We start from the raw sequence: 20,918 nt of genomic DNA on the forward strand, positions 1-20,918 counted from the left end.
GGCAGAACAACAACAGAGTGCTACCGTCCGATAACATCGACACACACGCACAAATACGTCTGCTGTCTGATAACATCCACACGGGCACGAGCCAGTCCCCCAACCCTGTGCATTATTAAAACCCAACGAAGCCCAACGCCAGTGGACTGCAGCTAAGATGCATCAGCGACAGCTATTAAATAATTGAAATTACACAGGGATAAAACACGAGGGAAAAGCAACATAAAAAATAAAAACTGTATTATTACGGTCCATGATGATGGCAAGATGCCCACGTGCTCAGCTAGGTGACAAGGAGGAGTGGATTTGATGCATGTGATTCCGTCACAGCATATGTGTTCCACATGCAGTGCTAATGGACATACAATCTAAATCAAGTGTAAGAAGCATAAGAAGTGCTAATAAATGTAAATCAGGTTTCTAGGCCAAGTATACTTGCGTATACAAGGAATTTGGTCTCTGCATTTATCCCATCTGTGAATTAGTGATCACACAGTGAGGTGAAGCACACACTAACCCGGAGCAGTGAGCTGCCTTGCTACAGCGGTGCTCGGGGAGCAGTGAGGTGTTAGGTGTCTTGCTCAATGGCAGTTCCGTTCCCACTGGTCGGGGATCAAACCGGCAACCCTTTGGTTCCAAGCTCGAAGCCCTAACCAGTAGGCCACGACTGGCCAGTATATATATATATATATATATATATATATATATACAGATACTGTATACCTGTGGAGATGTATAGTAATGTATAAGAATGTGTACATACACATCACTTACAACAATTACACCTCTCCTGACACCTGAAACACGTCATTGTGTGTTTACATTGTACACTGTAACTCGGTGTCTCAGTGTCTGATGTTTACACCTCTCCTGACACCTGAAACACTAAACATCATTGTGTTTACATTGTACACTGTACTCGTCTGTCTCATGCATATGGGCATCTCACCACATATGAACCACCATGGTTATGTCAGAAAAGATTTCCTGGCAGGGCTCTACAGTGCGCCCATTTCACTCGCACATGCGAGTAAAAATGATGGCGTGCGAGTGCAAAAAAATATTTAGGCGCACTGGTGCGAATGACTTCTAACCATGTCAATGTTTGTCTACAAAATACACCAAACATCAAGAAACATTACTGGTGCAAACCATAGAATCATGTCGCGAATGCAGCATAAAAACTACACCTCCCATCAACGTTAGCAGTTTCGCAGTTTCGCATGCAGTGACAGAAGGAAAGGTAACCTAACATGCCCTTTAGCCCAGTTGACGTATTGGCTGCAATATGCAAAATATAGCTGTAGCGAACAGGCTCCCATTTTATTCAAAGGTACAACGCGACAACTCCAGGCTTCCATGCATGCTTGTTTGTTTACACCGAATACAAGCTGAAGTGCAAAACGAAAGTAGGCCTAACGTTTGCCTACTGCCCCCATCAATGCAGATATTTCAAATAAAAAGTAAAAGTATAAAAAATATATATATATCCTTGATTAGCCTATGTTGGGTTTTGTGGAAGAGAAAATGGACTGTTTTAGTAGTAGTATTAGGCAGTATGCAGTCAGATAGGTCACCATGGGCGTATTTGGATTAGCTACAGATGGATTCACAAATACTGTAAATAAATTAGCCTACATTTGGCAGGATACTTGATATACAGGCTAAATGCAAATATGGCAATGTATTATACTATTTTACATTAACAAAATTTAGGAAAATAGAACAGACTGAATAAAGTAGGCACTGATCTTTAAAATCCTGTTTCCTGTAGACTAAATGTTGTCAGTCATTCTTAATATTCGCAATTGTTGCACTAGCATGTTTAAGTGTTAGCTGCAGTGTAATGTTAGATTATGTTTAAGTTAAGTACAGAACTGACTGTGCGCCCAAATTTTTGTCTGTGCTCCTAAACTTGGGCGCACAAGTGCTCCTGGAAAAAAATGTTAGTGTAGAGCCCTGCCTGGCCATGGATGTGCCGGTCTTACTTTTTGAAGAGGTGGCGGTCCAGAGCTCCGTCTGAGGTGGTCTTGAGCGTCACCTTCAGCATCTCCATACATTCCTTCAGTCTGGGGTCGCCCGTCCACAGCCCTGTGGCTTTCAGAGCCTGAGAGAGGGGGAGAGAGAGGGAAGGGGAGGGGAGGGAGAGAGAGTGAGGGGGTAGAAAGGGAGAGAGAGGGAATGGAGAAGTAGTAGGGGGAAGGAAAGGGAAAGATAGAGAGAGAGAGAGGGAGGGATGGAGAGAGGAAGAGAGACAGGAAGAGAGAGGGAAGGATGGAGAGAGGAAGAGAGACAGGAAGAGAGAGGGAAGGATGGAGAGAGGAAGAGAGACAGGAAGAGAGAGGGAAGGAAGGGGAAGGAAACGAGAGCGAGGGAGGGATGGAGAGGGGGAGACATGAGGGAGCGGTGGAGGAAAGAGAGATCAAATGACAGTGAGACAGATGGAAAGATAGAAAGAAAGGGAGAGGGATGAAGGGAGGAAAGAGAGAGGGAGAGGGAGAAAAAAGTGAAAATTAGGCCCCGTCCACACGGAGACGCTTTTTGGGTTAAACGCACCAGTTTTGCTTCGTCTTGGCCCATCGTCTAAACGAATCCTGTAAACGCACTGCCCGAAACCGCACTTTTTTGAAACCTGGTCCCAGGGTAGAAAAATCTGAAACCGTAGCCCATGTGAGTTTGTTTGGACGGCGAAACCGCATACCTGCCTATTGATGATGTCATCGCCATACCTCAGCTGCCCTGGACTTGACACTTATAGTACTGCCTAACAATACTAGTTTTCATACATGACATTACTTACGATTACACTCAGTAGGATAAATATCACAACTGGTGCTGCGCAGAGCCAATCATGACTTATTCTCATGACTTCATGAGAAGATCATTATCATGACTTGGTGGACTGAACAGTGTTTTCTTGATGCATTTCTAGCTATCGTCGGTGACGCGAGAGAACTAGTCAGAAGTTATTAGGGAAGTGCGGTGTAAGTTTAAATTAATTTGTGCAAAGTGCCGGAGTCATTCATTTATTTTACATGTCTTACAACATAAATAAATGCATTCATAGTCTAGTGAAGTCAGATATGAGCATACAAAGACGCATAACTCGTGTTAAGCCTATGGTAGATGCGCACTAAATGCGAATGCGCGATTTGATGCAGGCAAAAGTACTGTTACTAACGAAGGTATTATAGCAATATTATAAATGTGGAGACAGAATAGCCTAACTTGGATAGACCTAGCGTTTAGTAGCCTATGGATTTGCGGTGATAGCCAAAACTAATGTGAATCGCGGACTATCCTACAACCAAAGAAAGTAAAGGTTCACTATCAGTCCACACAAACAATTCTGGTTTCCTTGCACTAGCCATGTTCATGTTGAGTCGTGTTGAGATGGATCCGTTTGGACGCAAATATTCTTGATACGGTTTCAGGGAAGACGGAGGACAAAAAGATCGGTTTGGTATGTGTGGACTAGCCCTTAGTCTCCCTTGTAGACATGATGTGGAGTTTCATTCCTTGAAGTGCTGGACTTGCTGACCTATTGTAGTAGTCTCAGGAAGAGCGAAACAGACATGCCACTTACATCAATAATAAACAAATATCAATACACATCATGAGATCTACTGTCTGTTATTAGATTCCTGTATTGCTGCATACTGACATTTGAGCATGACCACAATTACCTAACAGTTGTCATAAATTAATTTAAGGGCATTTTCAGACCAAATTTGGGCAATTTGTACTGTATCAACCAAACCAACAATAGGCTGCTTTAACCTTACCACCACCACCTGACTCTGAAATGGGACCACAAAACATAACAAACCAATCAACGTAAGCTACGGAAGGCAAGGGCGGACAAACCTTACACGATCATTTGTCTTGTATTGTGAGCGCCGTCTCGACCCTTCCCTAGCTAATGGAGATGGGGTTTGTTATGGGCCCGTTCGCTGGCCTATATCTGGGTTACGAGGCGACAATTGTGACAGCCAGTGGTGATGGGTAATGAGGTCTACAGAACCTGGAGTGGAGCAGTGATTCATACTCTCAGCGTTTCATTGCCGAGGGGAAGATAGAGCCATCACTGGGAAAGGCCGCCTCCTGGCAGGGCTGTGGCAGACTGGGCCGGGCTGACGGGCGGAGATGAACGAGAGGCTGCTAACAGGGAGAAATAAATGGTGTGCATCCGCAGGACCTGACGAAGGAGAGAAAAAGGGAATGTATGTGTGTGTGTGTGTGTGTGTGTGTGTTGGTGGGAATAGATGGCCGATTGGCGACATTGAGTTATCGTTTCCAGATGGCCGACTGAGATATTAGCAGGGTGGCCTTGAGTGACTACAGATGAGAGAGGACCACAGGAGTTTTCTAAATAAGAACCCACATCGTCTCAAGGGTGTGGACTATGCAGCAGTGTGATCTTATCAGGCAATAAGCATTTGCTTCAGAAACGAACACCTGATGGTTACAAAAGAGGGGTTTAAGCTACTTAAAGGTGTGGGTTTTTGAACATTCATAAGATTCCGTTCCGCAACAATTCAAGGTTGTAAAATTCTATGTTAAATTCAATGAACCCAGATATTCTTTAGAACGTTCATTTTCCAACATTCAAGGGCATGAAGACTTTGTCATACTTTGTCAGACTACATCGTTCCCAAACTTCTTTGACTTGAGGCCTGGACATCTCAAACTTTTGAGGTCTTCGTGCCACTTTGTTGTATTAAATATCGTTACTTCTTAGCCTGCCTATGTTATACGTGCAACTCGAGTAGCTTCAGTTTCTCTCACAGACTCACACATACATTGAATGGGCACTCACAACTACCACGTAATTGTCTGCCTCTTTGGTTGATAACACCAAATTAGAAACTATTTCCTGATCAGGAAAACGTTGGTTTTCTTTTTCTATCCGCCTGTCGTTCCATGATACCATTTAGTTGTGCCGCAAAATTATCAGACGAGTGGTAGAAGCACCAAACGTAATTTGACTCTGGACCAGCAGTCTCCTCGCTGATTTATGGTATGGTAAGGTAACTGCTTCACGTCAGATAACAGGTCTTCAGTGCCATTTGTAAGTGTGAATGCTAGCTTTCACCGTGGTGAACTTCAGTATCTTCAGTACCATTCGTAAGTGTGAATGCTAGCTCTCACCGTGGTGAACTTGTGTGCAGGGATCTTCTCCTGACCCTCTGCAATGGTGTAGAAGAGAAGGTCTTCCAAGCTGGGTAGGATACCCGCCTTCCTTCTCCTGGGAGGTGGAAATAAAGGAGAGGACAGAGAAAGAGAGAGAGAGAGTGAGACACTGGATGCTAACCGCTAATGCTAACTAGGTACAGTAAAAGCAGTGAGGAAAGGGGATCTGCAGCAGGGCACATCTGTATCAGAGGAGGAAGGGGATAGGCAGCTTTAAAGTATAATGCTGAGAGTGGTCTTACTGTAAAGCAATACTGACACTGGTTTAAAAGTAACACTCAGTTTCTGTGGAATAGATTTCAACCTCTTTCTTGTTTGTAAAATGCCAGCCCTTTAGAGGGGGGGGGGGGGGGGCATTCTCAAATAAATGAATTAATTATTATTAATAATAATAAATAATACATTAACAAAATAATACTTAGAAGAGAGTAACTCTTAGTGGAGGTTTAGTATGGCGTGAGAAAACTCTGCTACAGTATGTTACAGAGTTCAGGGGTCAGGGAACCCCTAGAACATTGAGGGTTAGGTGTGCACTACAGAGGCTGGCATGGTGCAAAGCAGTTGGGAATCCATTCCTCTCTGAGGAGAAGAGTTAGTGTGTTAGAAAAAAGGCCTTGCGTTATAGGAAAGCAACAGACCTGGGGCCCAGGCCTTTCATCCAAACTGCAAGGGCTTGAACCGGTAGTTTAATAAGAAATATAAATATAGACCGTAGGACTTTGTTACAGGCACATCCAGGAAGACCCAGCTATTGGGTGGCATTTTGAGTAAATAAATGCTCCAGGGCGGTGTCAATCCCCTAGTCCTAGTGAACTCACTCCGTTCACACAACCCGACCCATCTCATAATTCCATCTTCCCTACCCCTTCCCCTCTTCTCATCTATAATAACTTCATAATGTGGCAATAGATGGGGCAACTTCTTGAGCAATGTCTCTGTGTAACCACATAGCCGGTCCATGTGTTCTGGTTGGTTGTGTTCAGGAAAAAGCGTGCCAGAACAATAGTACACAAGAACATTACCCAGCAACATTGCTCAAAAAGATGCCTCGAGCATCATCAGCTTGACACGTTGCTGATGACTGACGTTTGGCCCAATTGTGATGTCATTCCTGGATGGCCGGAAGGCTGAGGGTTGCTGGGATACGTACGGACATCAGAAAGGGTGGGTCAAGCGCAGAGGCTTGCAGGGGGGACGACATTTCAGGGTACACAGAATAAACAGCAGTTTGCAGAGAATAAGCGGACTCGGATAGGATACAACACTACAGCTACTGACGTAAGAAAAGAAATAAACAAAATAAAAAATGTATATATACTTACAGACAAATGCAAAAGCAAGCAGATCAACCAAAGATGGGGGGAGGGGGAGTGGGGGGGAGAGAAAATATGCACAGTGAATGAGTGACAGCACTTGACATTGAAACAGCAAACGACAACAAATTCAATTACACACAAATTAAATTAAACACAAATTCAGTTACACACAGTCAAACAGACACATTCAAAAATGGACACCTTTTTCATTGACACAGCATGCATTAATGAGGATATCTGAAACACCACAACCAGACACCATTTGCATGTTACCTGTCATAAGATTCATACGTAATACCAACTTTTAAATATAATCCAAACATCTTTATTTATCGCTAGTATTTAAAATAAATAGTTTTAAGTTAGTATTGCTGGCATGAATTAAACCGAGGGTGCTTGCCTCTGGACGTATCAGATCAGTTGTGGACCAGACAGACCCCAAATTTAGGATGACCCGGGACATGTTTGCTCTGAGGAGCTCTCGGATTAAGAGCCATGAACCAGAGACAAATGTTGGAGAAGGAGAAGGAGTTTCTTCATCTCTTGCCTATCCCCTGCATTACCTGGAGAACATCTGCAAGGTCACTTCCTGTTTCCTCTCCGCTTCTCTCTCTCTCTCTCTCTCCATCTCTGGCTCTCTCCTCTCTTACCTCTCCTTGCGCTGCTTGGCTAACAACTCAATGGCCTGTGTCTCTTCCAGATTGCTCTGGCCCATGTCTCTGACTAGCTGTTCAACATCGTCCGGGTTCTTGTACTTCCACTCTAGATCAGACGCTGCCAGCATCTCCGGCCTGCGCTGACCCGATCTGCCTGCGAGAGTCATAGTCATGGGAAGAGGCAGAGCCACTAAAAGCTCATACAGGTAACAATCAAGGACAGGTAACGCTTAAGTCAGATTGTGCACCGTGCTTTTAACATTTCAGTAGTGATGATAAGCGCACCATAAGAAAAGAGACATCCGTATATTAGGGCTTAAAGCTAGGACATTGTTGTGCCTTCAATAACCAGCACTTTTCAAAGCTGCAATATATAATTATCAATCTATATAAAATTATCTATCTATATATTTTCAAATCTTAAAAAGCCCAGCCCATGACTGAATTCTGACATTGAACCTGAGAGATTTAAGCCCTGGCACTCGACAGAGTAGACTGCCCACTTTAAAACAATGCTTTTTAGCTCTGTACGCAGTCAAATGATCTATATCACAGCTGCACATATTGGATTAACATATTGAGCTTGTGATTGGTGATCTATTAGAGCTGCTGTGTGGCACCTGCAGGCTCCTCATGTTGGCTCCTCCTTACTCCTCCTTACCTGTCCTCCTCCTCGTGCTCCATCATGAGGCTCTTTGCCTCCACTCTCTCACTGACCTCCCTCTCTGCTCTCCCCTGCGCCTCCTCCAGCGCCTCCTCTCTCTTTTCCTTCGTTCGGCCTCTGCCTGTCTCTCTCTCCTCTTTTCCTCCCTCGTTCTCACTGCTCCTCCTGGCTCGTTTCTGTTTCTCTGCGGCCTCCTGAGGCCATCCTTCTCCTCCTGACCGCTGCTCATTTGGGGGTGATGCATCTCTCCTACGCCAGCAGTAAACCAGAGGTCACACAGTTCAGTCCAAAATGAAAATATGAAATACAAACAAACAAGCAAACAAACAAACAAATAAATAAAACAAACACTTAGATTAGGTGACACTCCAAATCTATTCCTGATGTCACTTTTGGACTTATTTATACAATACATGTTTGCAGAGCTGACCTGCAAAGAAAAGAAACAGAAGGAGAGAGAGAGAGAGAGAGACAGAGAGAAAATGAGAGACGGAGCTAGAGAGACAGACAGAAAGAAAGAATGGTTCAACATAGAAGGAAGACAGGAAGCAAAGAGAAACAGAGAGACATGGAATAGAAAGAATGAGAGAAGAGTGAAGCATAAAGAGTGTGAGAGAGAAAACGTGTACAATGAGTGCACACACACACACACACACACACACTGGACATGCACCAGTCTCCCTGCTGTGCTGCCCCAGACTGACCAGCAGTAGCAGCTGTGGCATGTCGGGTCAGTCAACTTGGCATGCGAAGAAAGTAGGGCACTACAGCCCCTTACACACACACACACACACACACACACACACACACACACACACACACACACACCCAATACCCACCACCTCAGCCCTGGCTAATGAGCCCTAAGCCTGCCTCCCCCTGGACCTCCCTAGTGCCACTGATCCCTGCTAATACGACGGCTGCATGCCAAAAAGTCATCTCCGGTGCTATTTCTGTTCCCAGAACATCACACACACACACACACACACACACACACACACACACACACACACACACACACACACACACACACACACACACACACGCACACACACACACACATCAACGCCTTCACTAGTACGTGTTACTTTAAATCTGTGGATGTAACTATCGTGTGTTGTGTTGGTTAATCTCTCTCACACACTCACACACACAACAGCAAGCCCGGAAATGAGGGGTGGTGGAGGTCAGCACATTTACCACGAAGAAAGAGTACTTGCCCTTCCCAGGGATGAATGAATTGCCTTTGTCTTATTTCTCCATCATGTTCCCTTCTCCAGGTTAACGATGTCACATCCCCTCCCACCGGCTGCCTCCCTGGGAGATGTGAGCGGCACAATCCATCGCCTGATGACAGGAGAAAACCTCCGGTCGATTCTGTCCCTCTTTAACAAGTCTGTGCACTCGATATCTCCATCTCTCTTCTCTCTCCACTCACCCACTCGACTACAGAAATTATGAATGAAAAGAAAATAAGAAGCTAATGAAAAAATCACTGGACTTTGAGTTCGCAGAGCCATGGCTTGACCTGAACGTTGGCCTTATTGGCGTTGACGTTATTTGTTTCTCTGGTGTTGTCAGGCTGATTGGTCTGGATTTAGAAGTGCTGACCAGGAGAACACCTGACCAGCTGCAGCAAGCCCTCAAGTTGTGTGTGTGGTTGTGTGTGTGTGTGTGTGTGTGTGTGTGTGTGTGCGCCCATGTGAGTGTGTGTTTGTGTGCACGCGTGTGTGATTGTATGTGTGTGTCGAGAGAGCTCTCATTAGTGCAAGTGCCCCCTTGCAGCAAAATGTTTCGCCCAATGCCCAGTTCATTAAATTAGCATTAGTTTGTGTTGGTCGGTATTAATGCATTGCATTGCACAAATGCGCATTGCGTGCCATACAAATTAGAGCCCATAGTGTGGCTCTTGGGAGAAACGGTGTGGCAGCTGTATCCTTAGAAGACAGACTCTGAAAGACTTTACTTGAGCCTAACTGATAATACAGACCCAGTGACTAACATGAATCTTTTAAAAGTGAAAGTCATAGAGCTTTTCCCTCTCTCTCTGTCTGTCTGGTCTTTGTTCTCACTCTCTCTCTCTTTGTGTCTATCTAGAAGCACCAGTCCTCGTTCTTCTCTCTCTCTCTGTCTGTCTGAGAGCCTATGTCCTTGAGTGAGGCAGCAGAGGGCTCTTCGCCAAGAAGTATGGCTATTTTTTCATCGTTGTCACAATCCTGAAAATGTGGGATACCTATTTGGAATTTGGGGAAGAGTGCCCGTCTTATGTTTTCATACTTCTCATCTCTCTCTCTCTCTCTCTCTCTCTATCTCTCTCTCGCTCTCTCTGTGTCTGTCTGAGTGCCTACAGCATGTCATTATTCTCTCTCTCTCTTTTTCTTTGTGTCTGTCTAGGAGCACCTGTCCTCGTTCTTCTGTCTCTCTCTCTCTGTCTGTCTGTCTGAGAGCCTATATCCTTGTTCTTCTCTAATCTCTCTCTCTCTCTCTCTCTCTCTCTCTCTCTCTGTCGGTCTGAGAGCCTCTATCTTGTTCTTCTCTCTCTGTCTGTCTGTCTGAGAGCCTATATCCTTGTTCTTCTCTAATCTCTCTCTCTCTCTCTCTCTCTCTCTCTCTCTCTGTCGGTCTGAGAGCCTCTATCTTGTTCTTCTCTCTCTGTCTGTCTGTCTGAGAGCCTATATCCTTGTTCTTCTCTAATCTCTCTCTCTCTCTCTCTCTGTCGGTCTGAGAGCCTCTATCTTGTTCTTCTCTCTCTGTCTGTGGTAAGGTCTTTTCTCTCGCTCTCTCTCTCTCGTTGTTCTCTCTCTCTGAGTGGTGCGGTGTTCAGGTCTTTTAGGGATCCTGCAGGGGAGCAGGAGAAGCCCAGCGGTGCAGCAGCAGGAGGAAGAGGAAGAGGAGGAGGAGTGTTCAGAGATGGAGCTCTAGGCTGAGTGCTGACTCACGCACACCGTCAGTGCACGCGTCACCCTCACAAACTGAAAAGAACAGTCACTGACACCCCCGACACACACACACGCACACACACCACTAGTCTACCAGGCCAAACTGGCCAGCACCACACAACAGGCTGCGTCAGCTAAATATACCTCTACTCAGTAGCAAGTAAGTGCTTTGCATATTTGCATCTTCACCCAAATGTTTCCCCTGGACACTAAGCGCATTCATCTGTGCCCTACTTCCTCGAAGTCTGTTGACATAGCAATGCTTGCTCTAACAGACTGAGCTCCACATCCCTGCCCAAACTCCCTCACAGCCACAAATGCACTCTACTCACTATACAGCCCTTCACTACGTGCTCAATGACATGCTTAATAATATGCCTTCATATTCTTGTTAAGATGCAGTAATATGAAGGTGGTGACGGCTTCCATACTCATGTTAATATGCAGTAATAACATGGTAGCTTTCAAGCTCTTGTTACTAATACGCAATAATAACATGGTGATGGAAGCTTTCATGCTCTTGTTAATAAGCAGTAATGACATGGTAGCAGGAGTCAGATGTAGTGATATGATATCAGGTAACTGCATCTCCTTAGTGGCTTCCTCTCCTCTGTTCCGTTAGTCTCTTTGAGTGTCGTTTACTCCACGTGTGTTCAGATTTCCTTGAAACCTAGTGCCTAGACTGCAGAGAGTGCAACCTTTTTATGAGGACACATCAGGACACATTAACATGTAATGCTATGTGGACAAATGTGCCACAGCAAGTGGTTTGAGGGATCAGATCATAATGTGTCTTGCTGGTTTTTTATAACGGTATTTATTTCATGCATTCTATCCCCTGATGCGTTAGAAATGTGTGCTGTACCTGCCCTCCCCAGCACAGTGGCTTTTCCAGTCAAAACATGCAGCTAAATATTCTCACTTTTTCAGCATGACAATACAACACTGCAATTCTGCACTCTGCGTCGGCTGCAACCAGAGACTGTATCTGCTCCTCTGGGGCTCTGTGGCTCTACGCATACACAGCGGTGGCACGGGAGGTAGAGGGAGACCTACAGCCTAAAACTTCTCTACGCACATACAGACGCAACACAGACGCCACACAGGCACTCTACGCATACACAGCGGTGGCACAGGAGGTAGAGGGAGACCTACAGCCTAAAACTTCTCTACGCACATACAGACGCAACACAGACGCCACACAGACGCTCTACGCATACACAGCGGTGGCACGGGAGGAAGAGGGAGAGCTACAGACCAAAACTTCTCTAAGCACACACGCAGTACAGATGGGGGGTGGTCAATGGGCAACCAGGATGTTGTCGATTCGAGGCCAGGCTCCTTCTGACCCTGTCGAAGTGTCCTTGAGCAAGAAACTGAACCCCGAATTGCATTGCACCCTCTGGCATCGGTGTATGAGTGTGTGTGTTTGTGTGAATGGGTGAATGTGAGGCGTGACAAGTGTAAAGAGCTTTGAGTGCTCGGAGGAAAAGAAAAGGGCTTTATAAGTGCAGTCCATTTACCATTTACACATGGCACACAGACGCTCTACTGTGGGACTAGCTCAGCCGCAAGCCTTGTGAGGGCATTCGACTGCAGAGAGGAGACTCCTACAATCCTCAACTAAGAAGGACAAATGCAAAAGCAAGCAGATCAACCAAAGATGGGGGGAGAGAAAACTCCTAAAAACACTATACTAAGACTTCTGCCTGTACCGAGAAGAAAAATCCTCAACTAAAACTGCATCCTGGCAGCACCTCTAAAATCCTAAAATAAGACTGCACTGCACTGCAGAGAGTCAGTCAAAGAGCTGAGTAAGGATCGGATCATATCAGGGTCGAGTTTGGTCCCAATTCAGTCACACGTGGTGTATACAAACACACACACACACACACACATACACATGAACACAACCTCATTTATCTCCACCTCTGACAAGCAAAATAAGCTGATATGCAGACGTACACAAACAAGCACTCACACACAGACACACACACACACAAACACAACCTCATTTACCTCCACCTGTGACAAGCAAAACAAGCTCTAATATGTGCTAATAAGACTACACTGCACTGCAGATAGTCAGTCAGATCAGATGAGGGTCGACTTTGTTCCCAATTCAGCTGCGACTTGGAAAGGTTTTGGGAGAAAGAAGCAGTGACACGTGGCGTGCAAACAAACATGAACACAACCTCATTTACCTCCACCTCTGACAAACAAAACAAGCTCTGAATACGCATATGTATATGTATATATATATATATATATACACACACACACAAACATGCACACATACTCACACACACACACACACATACACACACACACACACAAGCATGAACCTCATTTACCTCCAGCTCTGACAAACAAAACAAGCTCTGAATACGCATATATATATATATATATGTATACACACAAACACGCACGCACACACACACACACACACACACACACACACACACACACACACACACAACAAGCTTTGACATGTGCTCAGGGGCCACCAGAGGGGCATCTATCTTGGCTGGCTGACAACAATTCTCCTCTCTCTCACACACACACACACATGCTTACACGCACACGCACACACCCAAACACTCACACATGCACAAACACACACAAACACTCATATGCACGCACACACACACACTCATACGCATGCACACACATGCACACACACACACACACACACACACACACACACACACACACACACACAGAAGGAAACAGAAGGTGTTTGCTGTGAGGAGGCCCTGTCATCCTCTCATCTCATTTAGCACACAGAGGCAGCTGGTGGTGCCCGGTAGCCACACCACAACACCAGCTAGCACATTAGCACGCGGCTAACGACCGACCGACCAACTGGCTGATGCGCGGGAAGAGTGAGGGAGGCAAACACTGACAGGGTGGCCCACAAAGTGGACATTAAGCCCAGCCGGCACGTGATCGCCTCCCAAAAGCTAGCGAGTCAAACGTGCGTCATTCCCAATGGACAAATACGGAGGCAGTTCAACTACAGCAAACACACACACACACAGACACACACACGTAGCTGAGTGAGACACTAGAATAGCGCTTCAAGGGGATGCCTAATGAACTATGCGTGAGTGTGTGTGTGTGTGTGTGTGTGTGTGTGTGTATTTGGCTATGTATATTGTAAGCAGATCATGTTACAGCCATCTAACTATCCCAACACTCACAGGGCAGATTAGTCCTCATAGTGAGTGATTTCATAACAGCCTTATTTCTGCTTGGTGATGACAATTGCACTATTTTTTTCAAATACACTATGTGTGTGTGTGTGTGTGTGTGTGTCTATGTGTGTGTGTGTTTTCAGGACAAATCTTCTGTTGAGGCTCACTGTCTGTGTGTGTGTGTGTGTGTAATTCATCAATGTTCCCCTGAGCAGAGCAGGTGGGAACTTCATCCAGCTACATCTTGTAGGGGGTCAGAGCCAGTCTCCATGACAACCACAGCGATAGAGTTGTGATGAGAAGAGGTGTGTGTGTGTGTGTGTGTGTGAGAGAAAAAAGGGTGGAGGGGGTTGGTGTGTGTTGTTCATTTAAAGGCAGCAATCGCTCCCAGTCAGCAGAATGGATTAGGCCTAAATCATAAGCTTGCATCTTAGACTAAGTTAGAATAAGTTTAATATCAGCTGTAACACTTACCATATTTATGAAAGGCATGTGGAGAAAAGCAAGCACACAAAGTGTGTGTGTGTAGTGTACACATATACAAACAAGCACTCAATCGACCTGACAAACAAACACTCTGTAATCCTCTTATCATTGGTCAACACAAGCGAGCAAACATGCTCCAACTGATAACCATCGGCTCTTACATATCTGCCATTGGCATTCCTTGCTTTTCAGGAAAGAAATAAAAGATAGATAAACATTCAGATTTGGTAGAAAACTGAGACCGAGGCTCATATTGAGAGCATCATATTTCCCTTAAATCAAACCAAATGTCTATAAAGCACCGTGAGCCTTTTCAATGCCATCCGGATGAAAGGTGAGGTGTTAACAGAGCGTAGCATACACACTTCCTAATTCCCCGCTGACACCTGGCACGGTCTACACACAAAAACACACAGAGGAGGCGTGGTCTATGGCAACCATGCGCATCTTAACCCAGTGATGATCACCGCACCAAACACACAGAAGCCATGACGCCATGACAACCTGGCCAGAAACCCCCAGTGACACTGCAATTGATTCCTCTTACTCTTACACACACACACACACACACACACACACACACACGGTGAAAGAGGACACCACTGAGGTCTCCCAAGAGATGCCAAGTATGGATCATGGAAAAGCAAACGCTGACCTTCACAAGTCATTGAGAGGAAAGGATAAAAGAAAAAAAGGCATTCGAGATTTTCTCTCTTGCGGGACCACTCCCAGGAATATCTACACACAAGGACGACCATATGCTGTCAGTAAAAAATCCCACTATGAATTCAACTCGAGGGTTAAACAAGAGCTTATGTTTAATTTATATCTCTGCATTCCTGGCTCACAGTGGTGCTCATATTGCCAGTCTGAAGAAGGTTCTAGAAGGATATGCAGTCTGTGAAAAGAACACAGCCTTGTGTGATCAAATTAGCATATCTAGTAAAAAACAAAAAAGGTCATAATTTAGACATCACCTACAAGCCATAAAGATCATCTGGAAAGAAGTACAATGGAAGCCTAAGAAACCCTAGAGTGACAAAGACATATAAATGTGTATGCATGCACAGCACAGCACAGCACACACACACACACACACACACACACACACACACACACACACACACACACACACAAACACAGCTGAATGGTTGTCAATAGAGCAAATGATTTCATCAAAACAAATGACTAAATGACAAGAACATGGCACCTTAGCCTTCTCCCCTTGGTTAGACCTTGAATAGCGCCAGATGTACACGCTCCATTTATCAGTTGAGATGTGTGGGCTAATCATTCAGGGAGCGAGCATCACATAGGCCTTATGTATCCAAAACAAGCATCTTTTTTTACAATGTAGCTTAGTTTTTTCCCCTAGTGAGTTATATTTTTGTAATACTTTCAATGAGTTATACAGAAATAGCATTCTGAGGGCTAGATGCAATTGATTCTTGACAAGTGTGCACATGGTTAGTTAAAGAACACAGTCAATGGTAGTATCATCACTTTAGTAGTATTACAACAGCCACAGTCGCTTATCCTATCTAGGTCACATATTGAATGGGTGCAATAACTTATTGGACAGCCAGACAAACCTCAGACAAAATTCCTGAAGCCTGCATTTCAGTGTTTTTGGTATGTGTCTATCAATAGAGTAATTCACTTGCTCTAGCTCACACAGGTTGCTAGCTCACACAGGTTTGATAAATGACATGGCACTGTAAAGGCATGCGTAACATGCTCAATGAGCTCGTTAGCTCTGCTAGCAGTACCATTCAGCTGCTAGACACTACGTTAACGTTACTGCACAAACCGGCCGGTGCTTTGTCTTGAGTGGAATTAACGTTACAAAGTCCTCCAGCCGTTTCCTCGCCCCAGATAGATACTGTCAGTATAGTCACTGTGTGGGATAAAACATGTTCATTCACTATATGGCTAATTGCACAGTTTATTTTCTACCATACAAATAAAATAGTTATGCACAGGGAGGAGGCGATTCATGGGTAGGCTGGTCACATCACACATTAAGTGTTAGCATTAGCAAGAGCAAGCTAGTCAGCAAGGGGTCTCGAGTAGTCAGTGACAATTAAATCCTTCATTTATAGATTGATACTGGCTAGCTAAAAGCAAAAGTTGCTTGTCTAGACCTGGTTGGTAAGGTCTTGATATAACCCGTTATATTTTAAACAAACGACCCGTTATCTCAGTCATTCATTCATTCAGCGGCTACTCACTTTTCTTCTTTGCTGAGTTCATTTTTCGCATTCTCAGCCGCGGTTACTGAACCGGCGTCTGTCTTCGTGCACAGGTATCTTGCCCCACATGAGCTGGACCACGCCGGCAGGTGTCCCCCAACACAGAGGGACTTTAGATTGGACCCCAATTTGACATTGGCACAGACGGTACTGAAGCAGTAAGAGGCGGTTAGTGACGTCTTATTTCTAGCGATACCTGATAAAGGACGCGAGAGGTTGGATTTATACAACTCCTTCAGCACTAACGTAACCCTAAAATGTAACATTTCAATCCTGTCAAGCTAGTTGATGGAGCTGTTCTATTCAAAAGATAACAGTAAGGTATGGAGTATCTTTATCTGTATCGAAATGATGTATGAAGATGTACACGGCATCCGCTACTCATCGACTGCACTATTTCAATGCCTTATCACCACAACGCCGGTCAGTGGACAGAAATGTCCAGGGGTTCACGCCCTTGTCGAACGCTATTGGTTGCACTGTGTGCGCATCTTGTCCCTGATTGGTGGCGAATCACATCAGTCATATTTTATTTCACATCATTTCCCTTCTGTAAATCCACCGGCGGCGGCATTTGCTGAAAGTCGTCTGACTCTGCAGAAATCTGGAGCCTACTGTGATGGTTAAGCACCGGTAAAAGGCTTTAAAATGATTATTATTATTTTTTATCATTGGCATCGACAACACTGTCTCTGGTCTGAGAAAACATTTACCTAACTAGGCTTAGGCATTTATTGTAATTCTCCCTTAAATTGACGATAAATTGTAAAATGGTTTCCATCTCTCGTGAAAAGAAAATATGGAATAAGACAATATCATGCGATAGGCCTATTACGCATATGATACATGTTTATTTTAATGTCATAACATTATATGCATGCAAGGTTAATGGAATAGCAGACTTCAAAGTGCAGCCTAATCATAAAGCTTGAACAAGATTGATTTAACTCGAAGCAAACATACTATCCTTATATAATAGCCTAAAGTTGTGACATTCCTCTGTGTGACACCAGTGTTAGGCTAGCCACGGTATTTTTAGCGAGCCTATGCGAATCTGAATTCTGAGTTTGTCGGCATCGACAATTCCGACAAGCAACGTGCCCTAACTGTGTCTCTTTAACATGGCCAAGGTTAGCACTTCAGACCTGTAACCGGAGGGTTGCCGGTTCGAACCCCGACCAGTAGGCACGGCTGAAGTGCCCTTGAGCAAGGCACCTAACCCCGTACTGCTCCCCGAGCGCCGCTGTTGATGCAGGCAGCTCACTGCGCCGGGATTAGTGTGTGCTTCACCTCACTGTGTGTTGTGTGTGTATCACTAATTCACGGATTGGGATAAATGCAGAGACTAAATTTCGCTCACGGGATCAAAAAAGAGTATATATACTTATACTTAATATATATATATAAAAGACAATCGCAATGCATCAATGTAGTAAAGGATATCGCTGATGCACTGGCGCCATCTAATGGCTGAAACTGATATTACATAGGCTATTTGGTACCATTTCTGTAGCGTAGGCCTCTCATCTTCAGTACTTGGTTGGTAGGTATGCTAATGTTTTGTGTAGACGTCTCTGAACTACCATATCACTGGCAAAACACTCTGTTCACTGGCATTACCTTAGCTTGTTATTCAACAGAACAGAAATGGGAAGCAAAAATGATCCCTGTAAGTTAGTTCAGCATCTACCCATCTTGCCCAACAGGGCCCACAACGGTTGCTATGCTTATGGATCCAGATCCCAAACCCCCACTACACCCCCGTCCCCTGTTATCTTCCTTGCTAAAGAAACGGTCAACACGTCATTGCAAACTCTGTCAACACTTACCTTTTCTTATCGGTTTTTGTACTTATTATTATTATTATTATTATTATTATTATTATTCATTTTGCTATTTTCCTTGGTTTTGTTGTCATTTCGTTGTCGGCGGGTGGATTTAATATCCTGTTAGTAGGCTAGTGCCTCATTCTGCAAAATGAATTCCTGTATTATTTTATCTCCATATTTGAGAGGACTTATGTACATGTGTTTTGTATATTGAAAATGTCCAAAATAAATCATACGCAAAAAAAAGAAAAGAAACTGTCAACACAGGCTAGACTGTAGACGTCTCCTCACTTCACCTATAAAGCTTTCAAGAAAAAAAAGTAATAATAAAGTAATCATATGGTTAATGGTTCATTTTTCATTTATCATATATCATATGGTTAATGGTTCATTTATGTTATGTTATGTTCATTTAGATTAAAGCCTTAGGTTTGGCGGAGTATTGTGTCCAGTTGAAGCATGAGGAGTGTGAAATATGAACCCAGTCAGTGTTCAGAGTGGAACCATGGTTCTCCAGTGAAGTTCTTTGATAGCATACCATAGAAAAAGAGGGTTGAAACTGAGCAGTCAGTAATCAAGGATCTTTGGCATAGTTCTGCTTATTGTTGCATGTAATAAACTTCATGTGTCAATTTCTGGGGTTAGCCATTAATCTGCACGGATTCTAGCATTTGCATTAAAAACAAGATAAGTACATGTATTTGCCGTGGGTGGCAGTTGTCCCCCGAATCTGGTTTATCATGAGGGGGGATCTGCTTACCTTAAGATATTGCTGATGTATTTCCCATCCCTGATCTCGGGGATGAAATGATTTTCTGTAAAAAAAAAAGAAGCTTTTCTTCATTGCCTTGCTCGTAGATCCTGACATTTTGCATCTGCATGTTAGGGCTTTGCACATACAAGTAATTTCCTGTGTATTAGCTGTAGTGTGTATAAACCACAGGACAGTGTTTTATGTAAATTAAAAAAATAATAAAACCGTGTATTTACCGCAGTGCCTAATAGCACAATGAATTAGAATCAGATCATGCTTTAATCAGAAAGAAGAATGAAAGAAATGCATTCCCATGCATATAAATGCAGAAATGCATATACATGTAGCCTGGCCCCTTGTATTAACCTCATAGCTGAAGACATTTTGCAAAATCAATGTATAAGCCTCGGGTAATAGTCGGGAAATTACGGAATAGCCTTGTCTCAATGACTTTGCTTATTTGAACTCTTTGTTCCGTCTATCCGTCTAAGTGTTAAGTATCTAATTAAAACTTAAAACTATTGTTATTAATTAACTATTATAATTAAAACATAATTAATATATTAACAGTTGTTGTCTTTGTGTATGTATTGTATATACAACTATATATGGACATGTGCTAAATTGTTTCTACTATGTTTGGGATGGACTGTGTTCATTAATCCATCAGTATAAATATCAGTACAGTAAATATTACCTTCTCGTTTTTATCGGGATGCTTTAGCAACTAACGTGTGTGCGTGTGTGTGTGTGTGTGTTATACATCAGTATTGCTAGATTAACACAAAAAAGCACAAAAATTAACCCAAAACAGATTACGGTACAAACATAAAAGAGTTGCCTCTGAATGAAAACAACACAAAGAAAATTGTACACAGGATTTCTTAAAGCTGATAGTAACTGGCCTGATTCAAAAACCGCATTTTATAAGGTGCGGGTGTGTTAGGTGGAGAGAGGAGGAAAAAGGCATTCTTTAAACTACTGTGTTGGCGAACAGATTTCTTCTCTCTCTCTCTCTCTCTTTTTCGCCACCCACCACATTTCAGAGAGAGTTGGCTTCACAGAGCCTTTAAGTGGGGGTGACGGTGTGACAGCCAGATCAGCCCACACCCCCCCCCCCCCCCCCCCTGGAACCGAGCGCCACATTCCCTCCCTCCGCCCCTCACACCGCCCACTAAGCTGGGTCACCACGGCGATCTCACACTGACGTCCCACCGGAGCCATGCTTTGCTTCTTACACAAAGCCAGCTCTGTGGAATTTTGGAGGTGTGCAGTGATGTGCCTGTCAGAGGCAAGTATGACCGTGTGTGTGTGTGTGAGAGAGAGTGAGAGTGTACGTGTATGTGTGAGAGAGAGTGCATGTATATAGTGTGTGTGTGCATGTGTGAGTGAGTTTGAGAATGTTTGCAAGCATGTGTGTATGTGAGAGATAGAGAGAGGAAGGATAGAGAGTGAGTGAGACACAGAGAAAAAGAAAGAGAGAGAGGGCTGTGAACTGCGTCAGAGTGACTCATCGCCTAGTTCCCGAATGTGTGAGTGATGCACATGCAAATTAGCTGTATAGGTGAGCCTTGGATTCTCTCACTTTTAAGTATTTGTGGTTACAGCCAGAAACACCCATAAAGTAACTGA

General features: G+C 44.1%; 1 protein-coding gene across 6 annotated transcripts in view; it reads right to left on the reverse strand.

The window, feature by feature from the left end:
- glsa (glutaminase a) overlaps positions 1 to 17,110 on the reverse strand; it is a 41,569-nt gene extending 24,459 nt beyond the window's left edge. The window contains exons 1-4 of one of the 6 annotated variants that reach the window (XM_042081246.1): positions 7,827 to 7,899; positions 7,160 to 7,319; positions 5,152 to 5,242; positions 1,989 to 2,107 (exon numbers count right to left, since the gene is read on the reverse strand). In XM_042081246.1, coding sequence (XP_041937180.1) covers positions 1,989 to 2,107; positions 5,152 to 5,242; positions 7,160 to 7,293 — 344 coding nt within the window. In that variant the 5' untranslated portion in view covers positions 7,294 to 7,319; positions 7,827 to 7,899. The other 5 variants (XM_042081244.1, XM_042081242.1, XM_042081247.1 and 2 more) reach the window with 5 other exon arrangements.
- Between the last annotated feature and the right edge of the window lie 3,808 nt (positions 17,111 to 20,918).

This window comes from Alosa sapidissima, chromosome 23 (genome assembly GCF_018492685.1).
Source record: "Alosa sapidissima isolate fAloSap1 chromosome 23, fAloSap1.pri, whole genome shotgun sequence".
Classification (NCBI taxonomy): Eukaryota; Metazoa; Chordata; class Actinopteri; order Clupeiformes; family Clupeidae; genus Alosa; species Alosa sapidissima.